This window comes from Trachymyrmex cornetzi, unplaced genomic scaffold (genome assembly GCF_001594075.2).
Source record: "Trachymyrmex cornetzi isolate Tcor2-1 unplaced genomic scaffold, Tcor1.1 scaffold97, whole genome shotgun sequence".
Classification (NCBI taxonomy): domain Eukaryota; kingdom Metazoa; phylum Arthropoda; class Insecta; order Hymenoptera; family Formicidae; genus Trachymyrmex; species Trachymyrmex cornetzi.
The window spans coordinates 1-25,103 of NW_017300322.1; the positions used below are offsets into that span (position 1 = coordinate 1).

The following is a 25,103-nucleotide window of genomic DNA, read 5'->3' on the forward strand; positions in this document are numbered from 1 at the left end:
TATTTGCAACATAAAGAGTCTTGTAACTTCGATATCAAATTGGAAGTTGATCTTAAACGTAAGTTGTCTTTTTTATTACTTTTCTTATAGTTATTCATATTCCTGTATGTATTGCTTAAACATTTTATTTTATTGTATAAAATAATTTTAATTTTCTTGTAGCATCAAGTGGTGTAGTCACGACCATATGCCGGAGCAACTTCAAACACATGTACTGGACTCCACAACAACAACTGGCGCATCATACTATTACAGGATGCAACATTAAACCTGGAGATTTAATGGGGTCCGGCACTATAAGTGGAAACGTGCGTTTAAAATTTAATATTGCTGTAATCGGCATTATTAATACAATTAATGTATTAAATTAGCTTTTGTCATATTTATCTGTTGGCGTAATTTCTATTTTTTTTAAATTACGTAAATTATGAATTTTATTTTACATTTTATGATATAAAATATTTATTTAGACTTCGGATTCTTATGGTTCAATGCTGGAATTATGTTGGAAAGGCACACATACCATTGCGCTAAAAGATGGTACAACAAGAAAATTCCTTCAAGATGGTGATGAAATAATTATTCGTGGTAAGTAAATAAACTATTTATTATAATATATGTCCATATAAAATTATATAATTATTTATTTGATTGTTTTCTAGGTTATTGTGATGGCGATGGTTATAAAATTGGTTTCGGAACATGTACGGGTAAATTGTTATCTGCTAATAACTAACAAGTGAAATTGGTGCACAAGGCAAAATTATATTCTATATGTAACTGTCTTTTATATATTTTATATTAAATTTTTAATACTTTAAAATAAATTACTTATTATACACTTATTTCCTATCTAATTTATTTTTCCAGTTCATTAATAGCGAGATTTGAAAAAAAAAACAGCATTTATTCTTAAATTAAAATTAAATCGAATTTAATTATACACGTATTAATTAAACCGCGAATTTTCTATCAAGAAACCCTATATATATACATAAAGATGTTTACCAATTATATTTTTCGTTTCATTAATTATAAAATGATTAATTATTTATATATATAATATTTTGCATTTGCTAACAAAAAAATTTATATAGCTAAAATATGTAAAAATTAAACGGTTTACCACAATGTGTTTAAAGAAATAATATGTGTGGTATGACGTACAAAATAACCCGATTATTGATTGCGAGGATAGTCACAGTAAAGTCGATCAATAAGGAGGCCAGTACAGGTACAAGTATAGAAGAAACATGGCAGGCGTTCTACTTCGGTAAGTAAAATACACAAATTTGAGTTATAACGATGTTCTTATTCTTAAAAGATTATTTAATATACATTATTTTAATCTGTCTCGCTGTGTTATCAATATCTTTATTTTCATAAATGTAAGTTACGCAATATTAAAGAGTTAATGCACTTGTGCTCGTAATTGTACTGTAGCAACAATACATAATTATCTTAGTAAATGTATATTTCGTTCGTTTAAACACACGCAAGCACGTATATGCACAGACTTTCTATTATTTATAGAAATAAAATATATATATACATATACATATTTTTAGAGTTATATTTTTGGAAAATAACATATTATTTGTAATGTCATTAGTCATAAGCACTATAGATCTTATTCGATCAATTAGTGACATAGATAAGTGATTGTCACACTAAAAAACCGTTATTAAAATTTGATGAAAAAATAATGAAATTATAACGATTCATCAAATTTTAAATAACGATAAAGAGGTAATAAATTATTTTTTAAATTAGCAACGAATAACGGCAACAAATTACTTTTATAAAATAACTTTCCTAATTCTGCACATTCTAATCATTATCCTAACTTTAACTTTATTACACAGTCTTTAACGTTGTTTCCTGTAATTATTGTCGAAAGTGATATATTGATTGCTACATACAAATGCTGTTTGTAATAATACTTTATGTTTGGCATTAATTTACAATATCAGCATCTACATATAATCTTTTTATATGTATATGCAGTATTTATATTACATTATACAGTATTTTATTATTATTGAGTTTTAAATACTATATAGCGTTTATTTTAACGTCTATTTAGAGGTCTTAATAATCTGGAAACTTCACCAAACGAACCTACTGCCAAATGGACCGTTCCTTTGAGTGACGGGAATCATGTGGTAGAGTTTGAACATGGAACAGCAACAGGCCGACGTGTGGTAAAAATCGATGGAAATAATATACTTCATAGAGATTGGATGTTTCGTCTAGTCGGTGATGAAGTTTTCATGTTTAATAATATCAAATTTATAATCAGAGTCGATCCAATGCCAGGTAAAACCTTGTTATTATTTTATCATTGCGATGATAAATGTATTATATCGTTACAACGATTATATATAGGTCTGAAGTATTCTTATTCGTTGTGGGTGAATGGAAAGAGCTACAAGCAATTTGTTCAGTCGCAATCAAAAATACTAGAAACTTGGTTAGCCAAAGTTGGGAACGAAGAATACAGAGTTGTATTAGGTAATTCATCAAAGCAGTTAACGTATTGTATACAGAAATTTTTCTATTTTATAACAATTGCAGATAAACACGCTCACAGCGTTTGGGTGAATGGACAAGAAGTGGAAGTTGAGGTAATAATAATAAGAATAGAAATATCCATCATTATGCTTTTATGTATCCAATATTTAGCAAATGTTGCTTAATATATAAATATATAAATGAAATAACGATTTGTACATAGAATGAATTTATGGACGGCGGCGCAGAAATTCTTTTCTCCGTTGGTGATTTACCGGCCGCTATTAGATCTTACAGTTCGGAGCAAAAAGAAATCGGTATAGCGTACGTTTTATACATCAATGACGTTGAAATACAACAAGAAGCTTTAGTAGAAGAGTCTTAGATATGTTTTAACTCTTCTAACTAAATTTTTCGTGTTTGATATTAATCGATAAGTCGATGCACATCATCGATAATTAGAATTTATGTGCATCATTAAATAACTATAAATAACTAATAAATGTTAAACACAGTATTAAAAAAATGTTATTCTTGTAATATTTAAATTTAATATTAGCACTATCAAAAATGTGTGCCATATAATTTGTGTACGTTTTTTAAACTATAAAATAAAGTTGCATGTAAATGTACTTGTGTAAATGTACTGCATTATAAATGTACTTGTTTTAATTTACCCAAAAATATATTTTATTATTAAAAAGTAATACTTGAAGATAGTTGGAATTTATATTTTTGTTTGCGTGACATAAAAACTGTGACATAAGCAGAATTGTTCAAATATATATGTGTATTATATGTAATTTTAGGTATTTATAATAAAATGTCAAATTTTAGATGATCTAAAAAGATTATGTTATGTAAAGATTAAACGTGAAAGACTAAACATGTTACAACAACAAGATAGTGCTTTTAGTATCGGATCTTTAGTTTTAACTCCTAAACAAGATGAATTCTGTTATTATGAAGGTATAAAGAAATCTATGTAATTTAATTATATCTTAAAAATCACGAAAAATTTTGTTGATCCAGATATGACGGAAACGGAATTACGACAAGTACTTGAAAATGTTATTTATTCGAATCTATTCCTGAGGTTAGAAAATGACATTTTTGAACGGTACCTTGCGCGTCGAAATCCTGAAAGTGTTCAAAGTAAATTTTTATTTAATTCATATATATTTCAAGTTTTTCTGAAATTCCGATATTCCCATTTTAGATTAAATTTTTCGCAGATATATTGATATTAACTTTACCTTTTAATATATCTTGTCTAGCAATAGCGCAAATCTTAGAAACCACTAAACGCGTACAAAAAATCGCACCTCAACACAGTCGCACATCACCCGTTATGAGCGCAAGCGGAAGTCTTGTGAATGTTTGCGACAAAGATTCAGCGAGCGTCTCCAGCGTCACGCCAAGTCGACACGTCACGCCGAGTCTTTTAACAGCCACAGTACCAAGTGGAGGAACAAAGTCCGTCCGCTAGACATTATAACTTCTGCTACAGTTTTATCAGTTACAATTACAATTACATTTCTTGCTGAACCGTAGAATTACATATATGGATCGTATCGAAATGGTACACACCGAAATCCGGGAATTACAAAAAAAACTAGAAAAAACCGAACAAACGTCTACAAAGAAAAAGATATATTTGCGAGCACGAATGGAAGAAAATCAGATCAGCATTCGTGAAATTTTTAAGAATAGGGAAGAATTTGAAGAAAATGTTGTACAGAAAGGCATAGATAGCATTACGGGGAAAATACCGGCTGAAAAATTTATCAGGTGTTATAATAAACATCTTACAATTATATATATGTTAACTCTTTGATAATTATAGATAGATCATATAAAGACATAAAAGATCTAAATTTATTATGTAGATTTATAGAAGATTCCTTGAAAGTAGTCGACATAATAACAGAACAAATCAGATTGAAGATGGCTACCATAAAGTGTCAGATAAGAAAAGTCAAGTTACAGCTGAGGCATAGAAAAGAACTGGGCGAGGCTTTACGCGTCATAGACTTCGAACAATTGAACATAGAAAATCAAATTTGCGTACAAAAAATCGACGAGAAAAATCAGTATTTGCTCGAAATGAAGAGAATCGCGGGTAAGAGACAGATTAGATTTTTTTTGCAATAAATAAATTAAATCAACAAAGTTGAATTTATTATAGGCCGTTATAACATTACATTAAGCAAACATAAGAAAAAAGTGGATGGCCTAATGTTAATTATGAATCAAGTGAGAAACAAAATTGTTTCCAAGAAACAAGAGATTGTAAAATTGCAATCAGAACAAATTGCTACAAAAATTGAAATAGATAAAGAGGAAAAACAACTTAAATCGATAATGGAATTAATAAATAACTTTGAGGTAACATTTGTTTTTATTGTCTGTAACTTGATATATTAAATCTAAATATATATATTTTTATAGAGAGAGAGAGAGAGAGAGAGAGAGAGAGAGAGAGAGAGAGAGATTTCTTTTAGAACAATATTTAATTTTTTATATAAAAGATTATAGGACTTGTAAAAATAAAAGAATATTCGTAATTATTTATTAACCCATTAATTATAAAAAAATATTGTATATGCAGGTTCCGAGTGTTATAGATTCTATTAAATTGCGTATAAAGCTACAAGAATTACAAAAAATCCATAAGCGACTAAGCAGACGACGAGAAATTCAACGAATAACACTCAAGTCTCGGAAATAAAATGCCTTAAATGCATTTTAATATGCACAGTAATAGATTTTCGTAATTGTTAAGGAAATATTTAATAAATTTAAATAATGTTTTATGTTGTTTAACAAATGTAGTATTGCTAATCTTTGTTCCCAGAGCTTTTTCTGTTTTTAAGAAAGAGTTAAAATATTTATCCGCTATACTGTATTGACAATCTAAATCGCATAAAATAGTAGACACAATTACATGAAATCAAGAAGATATAAGTCTCTCTTTATTTTTGTACCGTAAAAAATAGATTTAAGTATTTTAAGTATACCGTTGTAGAAAATACTCTGAACAGTTGAAAGCAGTGTAGTGTAGTAATGTAGCAGTGAGTTAAAGTCTTGTTACGAACTTACATTTAAGAAATCGCAATATATCTTTTAATATTATTTAATCGATTTAAAAGTGTATTGTAAATATATTTAATAACTGAAGTTAGCTATCTGAATTTATTTATTAAGTTTTATATAAATAAAATTAAAGAAATGTGTTTCGGTTTTTATTCAGTAATATAGTACAAGCATAGGATTTATATATATCCAATTACTTCTAATACATTTTATTGAGAATAATTTATTTAATTTTAATAAATATATACATGTTTATTTATATACGTATATGTATATAAGAAATCATTTTTATTAATTAACTTTATTATGTTGTACTTTTTGTTTTAATGAATATGTCATTTTAATAAATTTTCTGTAGAGATACAGGGTTGAAGTTAACATCAAATGAAGACTTTTTATTATTAGTTATTGTAACACATATATAATGACGTAATTATAAAGTTAAAGCGATGTAGAAAGATTTTGGCGTGTGCTACGATGCGTTAGGCAGTTACGCTTCACGCACCGATAGTGCCTGTCCCTTCCTCTTTTTGCCTATGGAATATCCGTCCCGGAAAAGCCCATCTCTCTTTCTGCCACGATTCAGTTTTACCGCGACGACAGCATCGAGCCTTGGCTCTTTAATTCAGTTGTCGAACGACTGATTGATTGTTGTGCTAAAGTCTATAAATTTAAGGAACATTGTGTTTATATAGTAGGATGTCGCTTATAATAATTCAATTTTCTTCAAATTTTTGATACATGACGTTATCTGAGTTTGATTTAAATTATGGTTTAGTTTGTGTTGGAAACGGCATAAACTTTTATATTATGCAACTTATACAAATATTAACGAGAAATATTATTCTTCTGTTATGTAATTTAAATGTGAAACAATTGATATCAGAATATTGGCGCAATAAAAAACTCTAAATAGAATTGTTTATGCATACTTCTCTAAGTTATTATTGTGTTTATGTGTTTATACTGTAGTAAACTATAACTATACTATATAAGTATAATTACTATAAATTGTATAAGATTTTTGTTGAGAATGAAAGACATCTTAAAATATATACAAAGAGGTTTGTCATGTCAATTACTGGTGCAACGATAAATTTACTACAGAGAATAATGAAAATAGGAATTCGAAATCTTATTACTCTTTTCGTTATTCTGTTATATGGAGAGACATATGGAAAATATTTGGAGGTAAGACTGTGTGAATCAATTCACTATCATTATTTTAATTGTTAAAGTTAGATTTCCGGTTATACTTGGAAAATTATAGTTTTTATTTTCCGAAATGTGCCAGTTAACTTATATATTCGAAATTGTTATTATTGTACTATATATTTAATACAGTAGATTTTTTAGCTTATTTATTTAACTATCTTAATTTTTTTCTTTCAAAATACAACTTTGTTCGATTATTTGATACTAATAATAATTCTAATAAACTAGTATTGAAATATTCTTCTAAATATTCTTTCTTTTTTACGTCATTTAAAGGGCCTCAACGTGAATTTAGGAGATGCTCTTGTATTCCTTAGAGAATATGATAGTGCAGCTTCGTTAATGTGTACGAGAGTGATGATAGCCCAATGGAACTTTGCGACAAACGTTACTGATGCAAATCACCAAAAAATGGTGTAAAAACTTTTTAATTAATACGATATAAAAATGATTTGCTTTATGAATCTTTTAGATATGACATTTAATCTTATCTAACATCTTATTAGGTAGATGAACAAACATTAAAATTAAAATTTGAAAGATCTTCTTGGCGGAAAGCAGTTACTTTTGCTTGGAGTCGAATACCAGATCCTTTAGCAAGAAGGGAACTTAAAATGATCGCTACGAAAGGTCGAAGTTCCCTGACTGATGATAAATTCAATGAGGTAGCTAAATGTCTCTCAATAAAAATAACATTAATTTTTAATTCTTTACTCATCATGTAATTGCAATTGTTTGATCAATTACTATTATTAAATGTCAAAAAATAAATGCTATTAAATGATTATGATCTGTGATTCTATCTATTACTGCTTTTATTTATGTACAATTGTATCCAATTTACAGATACATCGTTTGATAGCAGAGATGAAAGAGATTTATGTTAAAGCCAGAGTATGTTCGTACAAACAAATTGATGGCGAATGTAATTTGAGTTTAGATTACGGTTAGTCAATCAATTTAATTTATTACATAGCACATAAAAAAAATAAATGTATATATAATACGTTTTTATTCAGAAGTAAATTATTTTTAGATTTAAATAAAATAATGGCAACGTCAAAAGATTACGACGAATTATTGTATTATTGGCATGCTTGGCACGAAGTAATTGGTCCACAATTACAAAATAAATACTTGAGATATGTTCAATTGACAAATGGAGCAGCTAAATTGAATGGTATGAAAAGCTTTGATCCTAAATATTTTTATTCTGCTACACAAAAATATTTATTAAAAGTATATTAATAAAAATGCATATTTAAAGAGCTAATAATAAAAACGTATTTCTTGGAAGGTTTTGCTGATGCTGGTGATCAGATGAGAGAGTTATTTGAAGATGAATATTTCCAACAAAATATGGCGGAGATAATGTCAGCCGTAACTCCACTCTATAAAAATCTTTTCACTTATGTGCGATCAAAACTGATTGAAAGATACGATGATAGAATACGCGAGGATGGACCTTTACCAGCACATGTTTTAGGAGATATGTGGTCTCAAAATTGGGAAGGTTTGTTCGAGTTAGTGCAACCATTTTCTGTAAGCCAAAAACTCGATGTAACTTTGGATATGATGATTCAAGGTATTACTCCAATAAGGTATGTTTCAAATTATACAAACATTTCATAAATATGTAAATTTATATATATATAAAATATGAATAATTTTCTAAAAGAATGTTTTCGTAATATTAAAAGGATGTTTCAAATAGCGGAAGAGTTTTTTACTTCGCTTGGAATGAAACCGATGCCACCGGAATTCTGGAAATTCTCCATATTAGAAAAACCTATTGATAGAGAAATTAAGTGCACTCCTAGTGCGTGGGATTTTTGTAATAGAATTGATTACAGGTGGCTATTTTAAATATTTTTGTCACACGGCAAAAAAAATTAATTTTTAATTCTTATTTTATTTTAATATATCTTTCTTTGTATTATATCAAATGGCAGAGTACTCCAAACTGCATTCTGTTACATAATTGCAGGATAAAACAGTGTACTAGAGTTACAATGGAAGATTTATTATCTACCCATTATGAAATGGCCCATTTGCAATATTATTTACAATACAAAGATCAGCCGTTGCTATTCCGAAACGAAGCAATTCCAGGTATACCTATTTTATATATTTCATGGAATTATATATTCTATTATCGACAATTTTATAACTAGGATTCCATGAAGCTGTTAGTGATGCCATTGGTTTATCCATTTTTACTCGTCAACACTTACATAAAATTGGGCTGCACAATAATTTAACGGACGATTATGATAGTAGCATAAATTTTCTGATGTTAATGGCACTTCGCAAAGTGGCTTATATGCCGTTTGCTTATATAGTTGATCAGGTAAGTAATAAATAAACAATTAAATAATTAATAATAACATAATTTCTGTATATGATAGACATGTTTTTATTATTACTTATTCATAACTAATACATAATTTCCGTATATGATAGACATGTTTTTATTATTACTTATTCATTTATAAAATAATTTTTGAAGATATAAAAATTGGAATATATGAATAAATAATTAAATCATGAAATAATTAAATCATAAACGTATTTACTTTTTCAAAAGTGGAGATGGCGTGTATTTAGTGACGGTGTGGAAAATATGACAGCGCATTGGTGGGAATTAAGATTGCAATATCAAGGCATTGTTCCACCTGTACCCAGATTTGAAAGGAATTTTGATCCAGCAGCGAAATATCATATCCCAGCAGACAGTCCTTATGCCAAGTAGAAATATAATAAATGTTAAACTATAGACAGTATTTATATAAAAATACGTATTTTTATATAAATACCTGTCTATACTTACATTACTTTTATATCTTTCATTTCTAGGTATTTTGTAAGCACTGTATTACAGTTTCAATTGTTCGAATCTTTGTGTGAAATTTCTGGTCATACTGGCGAATTGCACACTTGCGATTTTTATAGATCACGAGAAGCAGGTCGATTACTATCGTATGTAAAATTTGCAAAAATATTATTATAATAAAATAGCAATTACTAATTTATAAAGAACATGCGATTTTCGTATTTACAGAGATATTCTGTCAATGGGAGCTTCTAGACCTTGGCAAGACGTTGTTAGACATATGACAAGAGGCAGGACGAATAGAATAGACGCTGATGCCATGCTCAAATATTTTGAGCCTTTAAATGCATGGTTAAAACGACAAAATAAGATGCAACCTGTGATCGGTTGGATCACAAGTCGCGATGACAAAGGTTAGTTTAATATTAATATTTATTAAACGACTTAAAATATCATCCAATAAAAAGTGCAAAGTGTATCTTGTGAAAATAGGAATTTTTCATTTTATTTCAGAATTATTCGTACAATGGTACGAAAACAGTGCACGGAGAATTGAATTGTGGAGTTTATTTTCTCTACTGCTAACTTCTAAAATTATTATTTATATTGATAATTATATATTACATCCAGTGATTTAAAGTCTTTATAAATCTTTTTGCATATATGTTATGGAGAGGAAAAAGTTATTTTAGCTTAATTAATTATGTATGTATTATAAAAAGTAGTTTGTTTGTAAAAAGATCCTGGTGTTTTTGAGATATATTTTTACCACCTTTGCTTAATTTAATTCTTATTTTTTACTCTAACTGCAATATTTTTCAAGAAGAATTTTAAATTACATTAATTCCTGTAAAAAAAACAATGATCTTTAATATTATTGCGTTGATAATACATTTTGTTGCATCAATCTTTTTTATTTCCTTTTTTATTTATAGTTATCCATTTTTCTTAGAACATAGTATCTCTTTTTCTACTTCCTTCTTTTTAGTTTTTTAAATTTGGCAGAAATTAAAAAAAATTTTACGTAAGATGTATGTACACTCATTAGCTAAAAAATTACAACGCTTTTTTCGATGGATTTAGAATGCAACCTGCTCACCAATTGCTTCTTATGAATCTAATCATTTACGTGCTCAACATGCACGTATTATAATTGCATCAATTTATTATCTACTTCATTCTTTTTCATGGATTCAGATGGATTCAAATATTTGTATACTAATCAGTTATTTAATTTATGTCTAAAATAGCCTCAGGATTTTTGTAATCTTCTTTTAGATCTTTAGGCTTAACTCTAGCTCGCCAGTGTTATTTTTTGTTATCTTTCCGGCCACATCAAGATCTGCGGAATCCAGCAACTTTGTCACACTATATCTCTGAACTGAATGCATATTGTTTAGCTCAAAATGTGTGAAATTTATATTACAAAGACAGATAAATCAAAGAAAAATGAATCAAAGAAATAATACTTTTATTTTCAATTAATTACTATCGTATGGTTAACAAAAATTTTATTGGAAAATTTCATTGTAAGAAATTGAACCGATTGAATTGTGAGTGTAAAAAATATTTGTTCAGAGGAAATGTTTTTTAAAAAGATTTTGTTTTTAGAAAGAGTAAAAAACATTAATTAGGAATTTATTAACAGCTCTAATAATAGAATAAATTGTACAATATTTTTCGAAATTACCCCCAATGAGAAATGAAATCGACATCGAATCGATGTCGATTCGACGTCGAAATCATCAAATCGACATCGAATTGACGTCGATCCCCAGTGAGAAATGATAATGGAATCGACATCGAAATCATCAAATCGACATCGAATTGACGTCGATTCGACATCGATTTTATTGTCATTTCTCACTGGGTCTTATCTAAAAAGATACAATTATTAAAATATGTCACATCTTCTAATTAAGAACATTAAAAAATTGCTTCTTGAGAAAAATGGCAGTTTATTTTATTCAACCATCACGCGATTCGTTTTCGATATCCAAAAATCTGTAAGAAATACCTTGTCTGATTCGAAATTCGTATTGGCTACAGCAGGATTATATAGTTAAGCGTTATTCAGCAATTTCTGAACCACAGATGTCACTACTGATGCTATTGACAATATTGACGTCTAGTCTGCCGTCTGGTTGCATCATTCGAGAATCGAGTTCAATGCAAAGTGTGGTTGTGATATGATATGTCAAGGTATGGAAGTTTTGTGGTGACTGTAGTTTGAGTATTACGCGATCAAAATCGCAAACGAGCAACAATTGTAAAACTCTTATAAGTTTTCAATACTCATTTGTTGAATTCTTATTACACACGTGGCATTTCACGAAGATATAAGGTTATTATAATTTTTGGTTAGGGGGGAAAAGAAGCGGCGTTTTTCGAACATGGATGTATTTTTCGCTCGTGGACTGAGACTTAGTGTTGAATTAGGTAATGCCTCAACATTGTTAACAAAATATCTTCCATTGTCAGCATGTTGCACATGTCGTGTCAATACACGTTGGAAGTCAGCATTTCCTGGTAAGTTCAAACATGAACATGGTGTAGTTCAGTAGATTCAATATGGATTATCAAGCTTATATTTCACTTGCAGAAAGATATCATCGTTATAAGGCCGCGTCGTATAATTCCTTGGGCCTTGTAAATAATATATTTGTTTATCAAAAATCATTGAAACAAGAGATTAATAAAAATGGTATTACCCTGGCATATTATTCGGACTTTAAACAAAGCTCTGATGGTGATTGCCAAAAACCTCAAACAGAACAAAAATTGACAGTATTTCAAAAAATGAAACAAATGACTAAAGATTACTGGCATGTGTTAATACCTGTGCATGTGATTACTTCTATAGGATGGGTAGCTATATTCTATACTGCTGTTAGGAAGTATGTACTAATGGAATTAACATATCACTGTTGTTTGAGTTTAGCAATTAATCAACTTAAAACTATATATTTTTAGTGGTGTGGATGTAGTCCAGTTGTTGGAATATATGAATTTTAGCGAAAAATACATAGATTTAGTACGTAATTCGAGCGCTGGTGACTTTGCCATTACTTATGCTCTTTATAAGATATTTACCCCAATCAGATATACTGTTACTGTTGGTTTGTAATTTTAATATTTTATGTGTGTAATAGATAATTTGCGCATTATCTTAAATATTAATACTAAAATATAACAGGAGGAACGACAATGGCAATTCGATATTTGAGCAAATTAGGCTACGTGAAGGCATTGTCATTCAAGCTTCAATCAGTAGAGGTGAGTAATGTACCTGAAATGCAATGTCATTTTCTGAAATTGAAGAAATAAACTGTTTAACATATAATTATATCTGTGTTTGTATTTGAAATATCTTGTCTGTTTTCTTTTTACACGCACACGTGGTGCAGCCTGCGGGCAAAGCTATGAGTAGGTTACCGATCACGATTAATCTCAAGTATATCATACTGATCTCTCTTGCTTTTATTTTTGGCGAGGTGCTCTTATCGCGTAAAGAGTAGTATTTAGTAGATTTTGTTCTCGATTTTACGGCGACATGTATACTCTTCGTAATCGCCTTTAATCGTGTTGTAGCCAGTACAGTCAAATAAATGTGCAGCAGAAAACAAGAAAAAATTCAAGGCAGAGTGTAAAACGGATCGACACTCGGAATCGTCAAAACCATAAATTACTGCCGCACTATGTCGGACTTACTGGTCGGACTGGGCTTGACGTAGCTCGGGGATTTGTTGTATATTTCTGTTCATAAATATATATTATATCATTGTAAATCATTTCCTGCATTAAATATTCCTTCATTATTTATCCCGTTCATCATTCCTCATACAGTCAAAGTATAATATATCAAAGAGTACAATGGATCAATGCAAAATATCGAATAAAAAGTGCATTTACTGCAGTTTGTCTTTATTGAAGGATAGTCATTTATACACACTGCATATGCAATTTAAATAAGATTATACTAGTTATCTACAATATGCGCGCGAATTTAAAATTGTATATAACAATTACGCTTAGACCTGAAGAATAACAATAGTTATTTGGCAGCTCGAGTTGTGCGTCTTTCAATGCTATAATATTGTATATTGATCGTTATAGCACGTTTACATGTTTTTCCAGTCTCGATTCTATGCTTTGTGCGAAAACATTAAAGCAGTCATTAAAGACTACGAAGTGTATTTTGACGAACTTTAATATTACGAGTACTCGCAGCGAATCGATATATCTGACTTAATAAATACTGTCAATGAATGCTATATGAAGTACAATGAAACTTAATTGATAGAGGAAATTTGCAGGAATGTTCCTGAGATTCATATTTCCGTCATAAATTTGTATAATATTACAATAAACTTTAAAAAATGTTATATACACATGTTAAAAAGTATAAAGTTTTTGCTTAAAAACGCATAATTATTATGCTACTATATCACAGTTGCCTGCGCAACTAGTCGTTCTAATGAAACCACTGCATTCGCAGAATAGTACCTTTACTAAATATAATAAATAAGAATCGCATATATTAAATGTACCACTTATCTAGATTCTAAATTATCTTCGATTAAAAAGAACTTGTACTCATAATCATATGCTACGTGTACTGACATGTCAAATTGATCCCAGAAGACAATATAATATTGCAATTTCCTAATTGAAACTAGTTTTATTATTTCAAATTTATTTTGTTTAAAAATCGGAATAATTAAAATCACATTTTTTCCTACAACAAGTGTTCCTATAAGGACGCGACAGATTAAATATTTTTATCGTACATTAATTAACAGCCTATTATGTATTGATTCGATAAGAAATATTGATAATTATTCAGATAGCAAGGTGTTGTCTATTTAATAACATTAATTAGTCATTCTTATGACGAATGTGATGTTTAAAATGATGTCCAAAAATGACGTGGATTTGTCACAGGTACATAACGTCATAAGTCGACGTCAAAAATATGTCATTTTTTTCGTGTTATTGACGGTAGCAAGGTGTCGTCCATTTGAAGTTATTAATTAGTTATTCTCTTATGACGAATCTATATGGTTCCTGAGACAAAGTGAAAATTACAAAAATGAACAAATTTGCTAGGTGTTAAAGTTATAAATATTCGAGTAAATTCAATTACTTTTGTAATTTTTACTCCATTTTAAGAAACACAATCAATACTAGAAAAATGCCTATCACGGTCGAAGCTGAATCTTCATTGCTTTAAATAATTCAATGTTGAATTATTTATTTTGTTTATAAATCGGAATAATTAAAATCACATTTTTTCCTACAACAAATGTTCCTATAAGGACGCGACAAATTAAATATTTTTATCGTACATATACCAATATACACTATATATGTACTTACATATTATTATATTGTAGTCTTTTCAAACTGCGCGTCGAATTGTTTTTTCGAACTATAAACGCAATTAAAACTACTCTAGTAATCGCGAATTAAATTGACAAACAATTTAATAATTTGATGCTACCATCAAGCATCATATTATAAAGATGTTGATATGTTGAAACTGTTAATAAATTTATTGCGAAAAATATTACCTCGGCCGGGACTTGAACCCGGATCTCTTGTATTCCGTACGAGCGTTCTAAGCCATTAAACCACCGAGGCTTCATTTTAAGAATAATAAATTCCTTGACGTTTAAATATCGTAAAAATGACGTGAATTCTTATATTTCTTATCACTCACGCAACGTCATAAACTGATATAAAAAATACATCATTATTTTCGTGTTATTAACGGAACAAATGTAAGAAGTTATTAATTGATCACTAATAATTATGTTACTAGTACGTCGACAATTGGCCATTTATTCGATGTTATTAAGTATGTCATTGTGAAGATGTCAGAAATAAATGACGTCATTATATCTTAAATATCACATGACGTCAATAATTTAAAATGATTTATCAATGTCAAAATAACGACAGCTTGCTACCTGGGTATATTAGCACATACGCGCCGTGATAGATTAACAGTGACAACTGATAGCAAGAATCCTGTGTGATAAGTAATGTAAAACGTGATTAAACCGATGATCAGTTTTTACTAACGTTATGAATAAATATTTAAAGACTCATGGATAATCGTATTTGTTGCGAATGTCTTTTATACAGTTCTATTTCTGCCGATCTGTGTCAATATTCACCAAATATGTCAAAGGTCAGTTTCGTAGTTCGTTTTTATTTCAAGATATTCAATAATATCTTGAGATGCTAATACACCTAACAAGAGATGACCATCGAATCGACACATAATTGATATCCTACCATCGATATTTGTATTGATGTCGATTCGATATCAATTTGATGAGTCATTTCTCACTGGGACAAGTCTGTAATTGATTTACGATATCTCAAGATTGATTTAGGACAATCTTGAATATAAGAATGTACTGTATAAATACCATTCTTGAATATAAGAATGTACTGTATAAATACTAGTCAGTCTACTTGATTTTTTACCATTAATCTGCTTTTAACAAATTTTGACATGTTTCTTGCTAGATCCTGTATCTGTAACTTTTTGCCATTTTCTAGAATCTGTTGTCGATAAATTTTGATTGTCTGGGAGTAATCGAGAAAGTTTATAATTAAAGCGATATGATAGTAAATAGATCATACCAGTTTTGCAAAAAGTTTTATCTTAGCTGTTTTTGATGGTCTAAAGATTAGAATTGAAAGCTCTTATCTCAATTACATTAAAAACATTAATTGATATCACGCACTGTCGCTTTTTCCTGTTTTCTAATCAATTTTGTTGAGAAGATCTATTTTCAAAGCTAGGCCCTAATTATGTATTACAATATATACGTATGTATGTCTTGATTCTATAACATTCAGGAATATATGTTAACATTGATTCCTTCGTTTTATTTAACTGATTTTCATAGTATTCTTTATCGGATTAGTGTTACGTGCGCAATTCGAAAAGCTCCGACAGATGCTTGAACGTCAGTACACTTAGCCCATAAACTGATAGCTAGCGGACACTGGTTGCGGTGCCCTCGGTTGCATATGCGATATGCGTTGGATGTGACACGCACGACACATAAGTCTGCCATCAAGTGGGTAGCACCGTTTATCCGGCTCGTCGGTCAACTGCATGCCACAATCCTCACAAACGTAGCAGTCCACATGAAAGTCCTTGTCCATCGAGACTACCCTGACCGTTTCCTCAGTTCCCTAAAATAGAAAAGAACACAGCTCGTAAAAAGAGATTTTATCGGAAACGCCTGCCATGCGCCTTAATGACGTAAGCGAGTTAATTTCCAGCGCGCATACCTCAACCGGCGTGATTCCCTTTCCACAAGATGCACACTTAGGCGCGAACATTCTGTGGTAATCGTTTACACAATAGATCTTATTGTCAACATCGACCGTAAAGGGAACGCCATCGAGACATTCGTTGCACACGCAACACCTGAAGCAGCCCGGGTGATACGATTTGCCCATGGCTTGCAGTATCTGCGGAAAGCAAAAGGTGACGTTACACTGAATTACAATAGAAATCTAACGGATAATAATGATCGACTCTCCTCTCTCGTCGCTTACCATTTCCATGATAAGGTGGCCGCAAATCGCGCACTTCTCGGCCGTCTGTTGGAAACCAGAATACTGCGAACCCAACAATTTATATGAGTTACGTGAATTAAGTGTGATTTCAATAACTGTTATTTCCGTCATCAGTATTAAAATAGCTCACATACCAAGTAATCCTCTTCACAGTAAACCCTGCCATGAACGTTGTAGAAAGCTTTACCGCGGAGAGCCCTTCCGCAGGAACAGCATATGAAGCAATTGGTATGATAGAGATTACCCATTGCTTGACAAGCCTGTCCGGCACCGGTCACTTTCTCACCACATGTATGGCAAATACCTATCATCAAGAAATATTAATGTGAAACTTTATGCGCTACTTATCATGAAATAATAAAGAAGAAGTATGAATTCTTTCGTTGCAATATATACATATTTATCAAAATTGTCGAACAACATATTACAAATGTTTCTAAACTTTTACACTTTTACAAACGAATTATAAAAATTGCCTATATCCAACAATTCATATAATTCAAATGATTATAATAAACTAGAAATATAAATCTTAATTCAGTGGAAAATTGATTACATCACGAAGCGATAAGTCCGAAAATCATTTGTAGCGCAACGTATTCGTGCGGAGTTTAAGAACACGAGAATTGAGGTTTACCCATTGGGGAGTTAAAAATATACCCATCGATGAACGTGACAATGCGGCACATTCATCATGTTCGCACGTTCACACACATAATTTAAAAATCGTTTAAAAATCACCCAGTTTATTGTGAATGAACAGATAAAAAATGCGAACTCACAGCTCTCGATAGGCAACAGCAATCCTGCCATCCCTTAGCACAACCGTTTCCTAAAACTGTACCCACACTGTTTATTGCAACTTGGTTTCGTTAGACTAGATTGGACTAGAATCCGAGTTGGACTGGTCTATCTATAATGAGATTTGCTCCCGAGCACAGCGATACGGCCACGCGTATAGGACGTTACACGAAGACTACTAGCTGTCTAAGTATGAAAGCGACTAGAGAGACATTACATTCGCCTAAACGCTTGCCACTTCTCGACTGACATTGCTTCGCTCAACCGAGGTTCCTGTCTGGTCGTGCTCCATTCTTTATTGCGCGATTTTAGGCTGCGTTCACATTTATTTTCTAAAATTATTGTGATAATTTTCTAATTATCTACATTATAGCATCTTCCTTTGCCTTTCTTTGTATTGCTAGTTTAACATTTTCGAGAAAGCAAAGTTAATAATCTTCATCATTTTGATACAATATTTTATTAAATTATTGTAGTATCGATAATTTTATTCTACTATAATCGAGATTTTATCCTATTAATAATAGATTTATTTGATCAAATTTTTTTTTTTTTATATCATTATTTTTTTGACACGTAAATATTTAAAATACATCATTTAATTTCTTCAGATTTTTTATAGTTCTTAAAAGTGAAGAAATTAAAAAACTATCTTATTTTTAACATCAAAAATAATCTATTATATTAAAGCGCAAAAAATATTAGATTTAAAAAAATATATGATAATAATAACAACATAAAATGGTTTATTACGAACAAAGAATTATAGGAAGAAATAGATTCAACAGAATATTTTTATGAAGTAATTAGCATAAATAGATATAACAGAAACAGAGGAAGAGAGAAAGACAGCAAGGGAAGCAAAAAATTTAATTCTTCATTCTGCGTCAAGCGTAATATTGTAAACTGCGTAGTTGAAAAATATATACCGTTATCGTACTTGACACGAAGAAGTCATAGAAACTACTAATCGCATATTGTTGTATCGATTCAACACGTTGCGTCTACCGATATTAGTACGAGTGTGACTTTAAAGAGTCGTAAGATTCAAGTAAGCTATCTATTTGTGTATGCACCTATGCATCGCATTCGTCCTCAGCCCTTTACGCAAGAGAAAGACGTGAGAGAGGTACGTGGGTGGAAGCTAACACAGCACGTAAGAGAGTGAATGTCAACGAATTGTCGCGCTAAAAAGTATTGCGACGCACCGAAACTCGATTCCGTTTTCCGAAACCGGTCTACTGCGAACTCACGCCGTGAGAATTGGCACAGCCTTCGTATCGTGCCTTTTAGCGTTTCAGAGAAATATCTAAAATTATGGATTTACTCGGGGCGATCGTACCGTGCGAACCTGCGATCATCGTTTCCTTAATATTTCTCTCTTTCATTACAAATATAAAAGAAAAACAAAACAAAAATGTAGATAACGCCAAAAAGCGTTCGAAAGCGATAATTTAGATTTAGATTAAGTAATACGTCTCTAGAATAGCTCGTTATCGCTTAAAAATATGAAACACGAGTCTCGGTTTACTGAGACGAGTGAATAAACATTGCGTAAGCAAATTTTTTCTTACCAAAATATTCTCCTTCTTCCTCTTGTTTTTCCATTTCTTCTTCGAGTTGTCTCGTTAATTCCTCTATTTTTCTTTCCGCTTCTGTTGGTCCCTGAGAGAAGTAATTTGTATGAAAAACATTAACTATTAACATTAAAAATTAATCATTAACAATTAAATATCGAATCTATGCGTACTTAATGTATACGACAAAAACTGTTGCCTACACTGAAAAAAAATATAGTCAATTTTAATAAATATTTAGTTGAATACATGCCAACTAAATATTTATTAAATATAAAGATATATTTATTTGATACAAGAAATATTAATTTGATTTAACAATCATTTTTTTACTAAACAAATATTTATTTACTGTAAATAAATATTTAGTTGGCAGTATTGAACTAAATATTTATTAAGATTTACTATATTTTTTTCTCAGTGTAATTATTATTTTATATAAAATTGAGTCAAGAAATTAGATAGTAGCGGTTATTATTTATCATTTTATTATATACAGATTACTTATAAAGCAATATTAAAATTTTTAAAAAAACATGGATTATTATATTTTTTATGCTTAAACGCCTGATATAGTACTCCAAATATTATGAAACGCTATTTTTCTTTTAGTTTCCTCGTTGTTTTTTATTTTGATGTGTGAAATAAATAGAGAAGTAGAGAAAAACGAAAAGACGAAAACAGAAAATGGTAAAATAAACTTACGTGTAAAATATTCGGTGAATGCACGTCGCTGTCAGCGATGAGCAATTTACCGGTTATGACTCATTGAATATGTATTCAAGAAGAAGAAAGAATTTTTTGGGGATGAAATCATAAGCACTTTTTCAAATTTTATTGCGTTACAGAATGCATTATGTATACTTAAGCAACAAAGAAGTATAAAATGCTAAGAAATAAATGTAGCATTCGCAAGTTATATTTTTATTTCAAGTACGAGATAAATGGTAGATTTGTTTTTTGTATTTAAATTAATGTACACTTTTTGCACTTAAAATAAAATAGATATATTTGATAATTGCGAAAAGAAAAATTCTAGTGCGGTGTAGCAATAAGAAATAAGTCTCTTATTGTCACAGGGCAGACGTAAAATAAATAAAACTATCGGTATTAATGAGATAATCGTTAAAACAAAATAGAAAAGATATCTTAAAAATTATCATGATCTTTAAGAATTTGAACAAATTACGTTAACAAGTGTCGATAATCTTTACTTTTTAAATAGATTGCATTGAATGCGATAAGACTAATTGAAACGGAGTAAGATTACGCTTTGTTGTGTTAAGAACATCGCCTATCTTTCTTGTAGAATATAATGTATACATCACAATAATTCAGTTATAATTATTTTCATTAATTTTTAGTAAAACATGAAATAATATATGATAAAAGTATAGAGAGCAGGAAAAAATACGTAGATATAGGATTTCTGGAATAAATTTGTTAAGTAAATAAGAACACATAGTTTTTAATGGACATTTTGCAAGTAATAATAAACTTACCGAAGGTCTAGAAATGACGTTGTAGGGTAACAGTCCCTTGCCAGGTGCTGGCTTGATTGGCGGACTAACAGATTTTCTCTCTTCTGCTTTCGAATCCGAAGGTCTTTGCAACACAGGAACACCAGCATTTAAGAGTACAGGTCCTGCAACTCCACTAGTAACACCAGGAGGAAGGCTCGTGATCCTGGGACCAGCATTAGCATCAATTTCATTGGTTGTAGTTGAAGCACTATTGACAGGAGCTTGTACCTGTCCACGTATAGGACTTCCAATAGAATTGGTAGATGAAAGAGATAGTCCGTGTCTTGGCGAATTAATTATATTTTGCGAAGCAATATCTAATGGTATTTGACCAAGCGTTGGGCTTGTTTTCGGGGATTCTCTCACTGCATTATTGTTGGCAACAATAGCTCTAGCAGGATCACTTCGGTTTGGAGAGTATAAAGATGAACTCCTTGCAGGTGGGAGATCTGACACATCTGATATGTAGTTTCTATCACTTTGTTGTAATATGCCTAATCTCAAATGTTCTGCTGAGCGATTTGAAGAATAAACAGGAGAATTTCTGGCAGGGAAATTTTCTTGATGATGATAGTTTCTGTCACTCTGAGGCATTGAACGATTTGGAGAATAACATGGAGGATTACGACATGCTGTCTGTTCTCCTGGACGAATTCCATATACTGGAGAATTTCTGGTTTGCGAGTCTCCTGTGAAATTTGTATTTGTAGTCCTTGAAGAAACTTCATACGGTTTATAATTGATTTGCGAATTATCCTGTCGAAATTGAGGAGGTTGGTTATTATCAACCTGATTTGTAGCACGAAATCCTTGTTGTCCACTTATAGTATTTTCCAATGAACCGCGATAATGATGAGGTTCTGGTGGTAAACGTATCGGAGGGGATTCACTATGGTATGGTAAACCAGATCTCGAAGATTGTTGCTGCTGCTGATCAGTGCTGTAGTTAAAGTTTCTATTTGGTGGTTGCAATTCGGAGGGAGGTACGTAAGCGCTTCTACCAGATTGAAGATCTGAGGAAGCAGAGGATGAGCTCTGTAAGTACTTAGCTGTAGATGAATCGATTGATCGCTGTAAACTTGAACCATCGTAACTCTGACCGCGTATACTTCCACTTCTTTGTTGGGTATACGATAAACTTTGAGTCATTCCACGTTGATTTTGAGATTGACCTACTTTTCCAGTCATAACAACGTAGTCACCGCCATTGATGTTTGCTGGATGATAATAATTCGGTGGAACTTGAGGTCCTGGCTTGTTCTGCATGCTCTCAGAAAAATGCACTTCCTGTATGTTTTCGTATACTGGTGGTGCTTCATATGGCGGTAATTCTTTTGCTGGTGATGCACTTTGATAACGATTGCCAGTTGGTACTTGCGGTTGAGCTTTCCTGTAATTGCCTTCATAGGAATCGCCAACTAGAGAACCTCTAGGACTACCTTTGGGGCTTTTCCTACATTCTATTGGATGGTAATAAGGAGGATGTGGTTGACTCTGCTGCGGATAGTAATCTATATTCTCATAAACAGGAGCCTGTTGATGGCTTGCACGAGTCTGATTTTGTTGTTGTTGCTGTTGCTGCGCACTGATTTGTTCTACTGGTTTCGGTGTAGCAAATCGTGAAGCAGCTATTATGTTTTCACGCTCATATAATTTATATTCAGTGGCGGCTGCCTGTCTAGAGATATCCGAAGAATTGCTTTCAATAAAGCTTTCAATAGCGCCGACCGGTCTGCCAGACACTCTAGCATCGTTTCTGTTAATCGCATTTCTTGACACGGGTACTTGGGCTTCGGGTCTCGAACCCGAGCCTCTAGCGGTACCACCAGCATCCGCAGTATCATCTCCAAGATTCAAATAACCTAATTTTTGTACGTAAGAAGTATCTGCCGAATTGCACATTGGCAGTGATTCTCGTTGGCACGATGATAAGTTAGAATGTCGTCAAATCTTTCGCGTGCACTTTAATCGAATTTCAAGGCACTGTCGACGAATTCGATTCAAAGCTACTGGACATCATATATGTAATGTTACAGTAACTAGGTGATTTGTTTGTCAAAACGATTTCGATTCGCTCTTGCCTCGTTCTTCTTCTTCTCTTTTTCTCTTTTCAATTCTTCTTACGTGTACGGTCTCATAATCTTCTCACGGGTTAGTACACGAAATCCGATGTAAGATATATGCTACGTGAGGCCACTAAATCCTTTTTTCTTCTTCGATTTCGGACTACGCCCCTCGACCAGGGCGCCTCAGATTTGTGTTGTTGCTCCTCGAGTTTAACACGCCGACCGGCGCACACCTCGGGCTTCTCTCGTTTCGGTATCGAAAAATCACCACCTGCGAAAATTCATGCGACAGCGCAAACGCACGTAGGAAAGCAAGAATATTAAGTCAGCATCATCGTCTCTTGTCAAGACAGAAACCTGCGACAGGTGTCGTGGTATTATAGTACTGTTTTCTTGCTACTTCTTATCATGAAGTGGCGCTAAATGTAAGTTCCAAGCAATGTAGGCTATTCAGTAACGTGGGTAAACCGTTTCTGAATAGTTCTCTGTACAGAACCGTTCAGCGATTAGTTGCTGGTGCCATCAGTGGTGCGAACGAAAACTAGAGATGTAACTCTGATTCTATACGTGTTTAACCATTTGTGGGATTACAATAAATTTCTTCATGTAATGAAAAGAAAAATATTAATTATAAGATTCTAAACTTTTTTATGTGAACTATTTTTTTGAAAACAGCTTTACAAATTTTTTAAATCAAATATATTTTATTTTATTATTTTTTAAAATGTCTTTACTTCGATTAATTCTGTAAATTGTAAATTTTATTATAATTTTTTTCTAATTAGAAAACTGAATTGTTTTTATTCCACAATTTTTAACAGAGGCAGATCTTTTTAATATTAACGATATCGGAGCTAATAAGCGAAATAAAACAAATAAAAAGATTAAGCGAAATGCAAATGATGATAGAAATAGATTTTGCTTAAGATTACCTAGAATATGTTAGAAAAGCATGATAGTGTTTGTATAGTTGTAATTGTTGTGTGTGGAATAATATAATGTTATTTTATTAGATTTTTATTATTTTATATTTACTTTGACATGTATATCATTTTTTTTTAAATGAGGATATTTCAACATGACAAATAAATTACAATAGATAATATTTCAATAAATATATCAGCAAACATATATTTTTTAATTCATTAATTAATTAATTGCTTTGACACACAAGTTTACAGACTGTGTTTACTAATTCTGGAAACGGTATCATATCCGCTAATGTATACTTTAATCCAAAAGAAATATTTTGTCGTTCTTCTTACTAACTCTGCTTTCATTCTAATTAAATTTAATTATGCATTTTCGCGTATGACCTATAAAGATAATTTCCAACGCAATTGCACTGGGACTCAAGATCCAGGATAATCAAGGGTTTGTATGCAGTCGCGCGGTTCATCTTATAATCGATGAATTCTGAGAAATGTGCCAGCGATGAAACTAATTGCGCTAAATTCTTATTCTTTATCTTTTTATTCTCTTCATCTTGAACTGTAACATTTTCAGATGAATGGATTAATTATCGCATTAAGTTTATTTATCATATCAATCAAATGCGATCTACATATAGTTTCTGAGATCTAATTACTTGAGATCAAAATTCTCGGTTAATTAATAAATAGATAATTTTGTATCTAACAATCCTAATTGTTATAAGTAGGTAATTCTACAAATATCTGTGTAATTTATGTTTAAATTAATATATAATTTGTAATTTTATTTATTTTAATAAGAGTGAGAGTTTATTAATTTGAAAATACAAAATTGTACATTCCTAATTAAAAAATTTATAGTTTACAATTCTATATTGGTACAAATTATCTAATTAATTATGAACCAAATTAATAGCTAAGAAATTAACAATCTTACG

The 25,103-nt window shown here is 31.0% G+C and overlaps 5 protein-coding genes across 6 annotated transcripts; 4 read left to right on the forward strand and 1 right to left on the reverse strand.

Annotated features, from left to right (window-relative positions):
• The first annotated feature begins 6 nt into the window (after positions 1 to 6).
• Faa (fumarylacetoacetate hydrolase) lies at positions 7 to 754 on the forward strand. Its single transcript, XM_018521171.1, has 4 exons — positions 7 to 58; positions 163 to 308; positions 471 to 588; positions 663 to 754. Exons 2-4 carry the CDS (start codon positions 210 to 212, stop codon positions 734 to 736), a joined length of 291 nt encoding a protein of 96 aa, XP_018376673.1. The 5' UTR covers positions 7 to 58; positions 163 to 209; the 3' UTR covers positions 737 to 754.
• Positions 755 to 1,250: 496 nt separating this feature from the next.
• On the forward strand, positions 1,251 to 2,899 carry LOC108769943 (fas apoptotic inhibitory molecule 1). 2 transcript variants are annotated; one of them, XM_018521170.1, is made up of 5 exons: positions 1,251 to 1,273; positions 2,087 to 2,319; positions 2,389 to 2,514; positions 2,578 to 2,627; positions 2,738 to 2,899. In XM_018521170.1, the coding sequence occupies exons 1-5, from the start codon at positions 1,254 to 1,256 to the stop codon at positions 2,897 to 2,899; spliced, it is 591 nt and encodes a 196-aa protein (XP_018376672.1). In that variant the 5' UTR covers positions 1,251 to 1,253. The 2 variants fall into 2 exon arrangements, with proteins under 2 accessions (XP_018376672.1, XP_018376671.1); XM_018521169.1 differs by having other exon boundaries at positions 2,087 to 2,514.
• Positions 2,900 to 3,437: 538 nt separating this feature from the next.
• On the forward strand, positions 3,438 to 5,245 carry LOC108769923 (coiled-coil domain-containing protein 113). The gene is made up of 7 exons (XM_018521146.1): positions 3,438 to 3,483; positions 3,547 to 3,669; positions 3,792 to 3,990; positions 4,069 to 4,305; positions 4,404 to 4,636; positions 4,703 to 4,902; positions 5,126 to 5,245. Exons 2-7 carry the CDS (start codon positions 3,549 to 3,551, stop codon positions 5,243 to 5,245), a joined length of 1,110 nt encoding a protein of 369 aa, XP_018376648.1. The 5' UTR covers positions 3,438 to 3,483; positions 3,547 to 3,548.
• Positions 5,246 to 7,107: 1,862 nt separating this feature from the next.
• On the forward strand, positions 7,108 to 14,362 carry LOC108769960 (angiotensin-converting enzyme). Its single transcript, XM_018521217.1, has 15 exons — positions 7,108 to 7,239; positions 7,332 to 7,490; positions 7,672 to 7,771; positions 7,862 to 8,005; positions 8,123 to 8,426; positions 8,526 to 8,678; positions 8,813 to 8,937; positions 9,000 to 9,175; positions 9,413 to 9,573; positions 9,682 to 9,804; positions 9,887 to 10,071; positions 12,261 to 12,555; positions 12,632 to 12,777; positions 12,855 to 12,934; positions 13,250 to 14,362. The coding sequence occupies exons 1-15, from the start codon at positions 7,168 to 7,170 to the stop codon at positions 13,340 to 13,342; spliced, it is 2,316 nt and encodes a 771-aa protein (XP_018376719.1). The 5' UTR covers positions 7,108 to 7,167; the 3' UTR covers positions 13,343 to 14,362.
• Positions 14,363 to 16,143: 1,781 nt separating this feature from the next.
• Positions 16,144 to 23,537, reverse strand: jub (LIM domain-containing protein jub). The gene is made up of 6 exons (XM_018521216.1): positions 21,147 to 23,537; positions 19,642 to 19,732; positions 17,401 to 17,570; positions 17,246 to 17,308; positions 16,976 to 17,158; positions 16,144 to 16,876 (listed from the first exon to the last, which is right to left on the reverse strand). The coding sequence occupies exons 1-6, from the start codon at positions 23,067 to 23,069 to the stop codon at positions 16,655 to 16,657; spliced, it is 2,652 nt and encodes an 883-aa protein (XP_018376718.1). The 5' UTR covers positions 23,070 to 23,537; the 3' UTR covers positions 16,144 to 16,654.
• Positions 23,538 to 25,103: the final 1,566 nt, after the last annotated feature.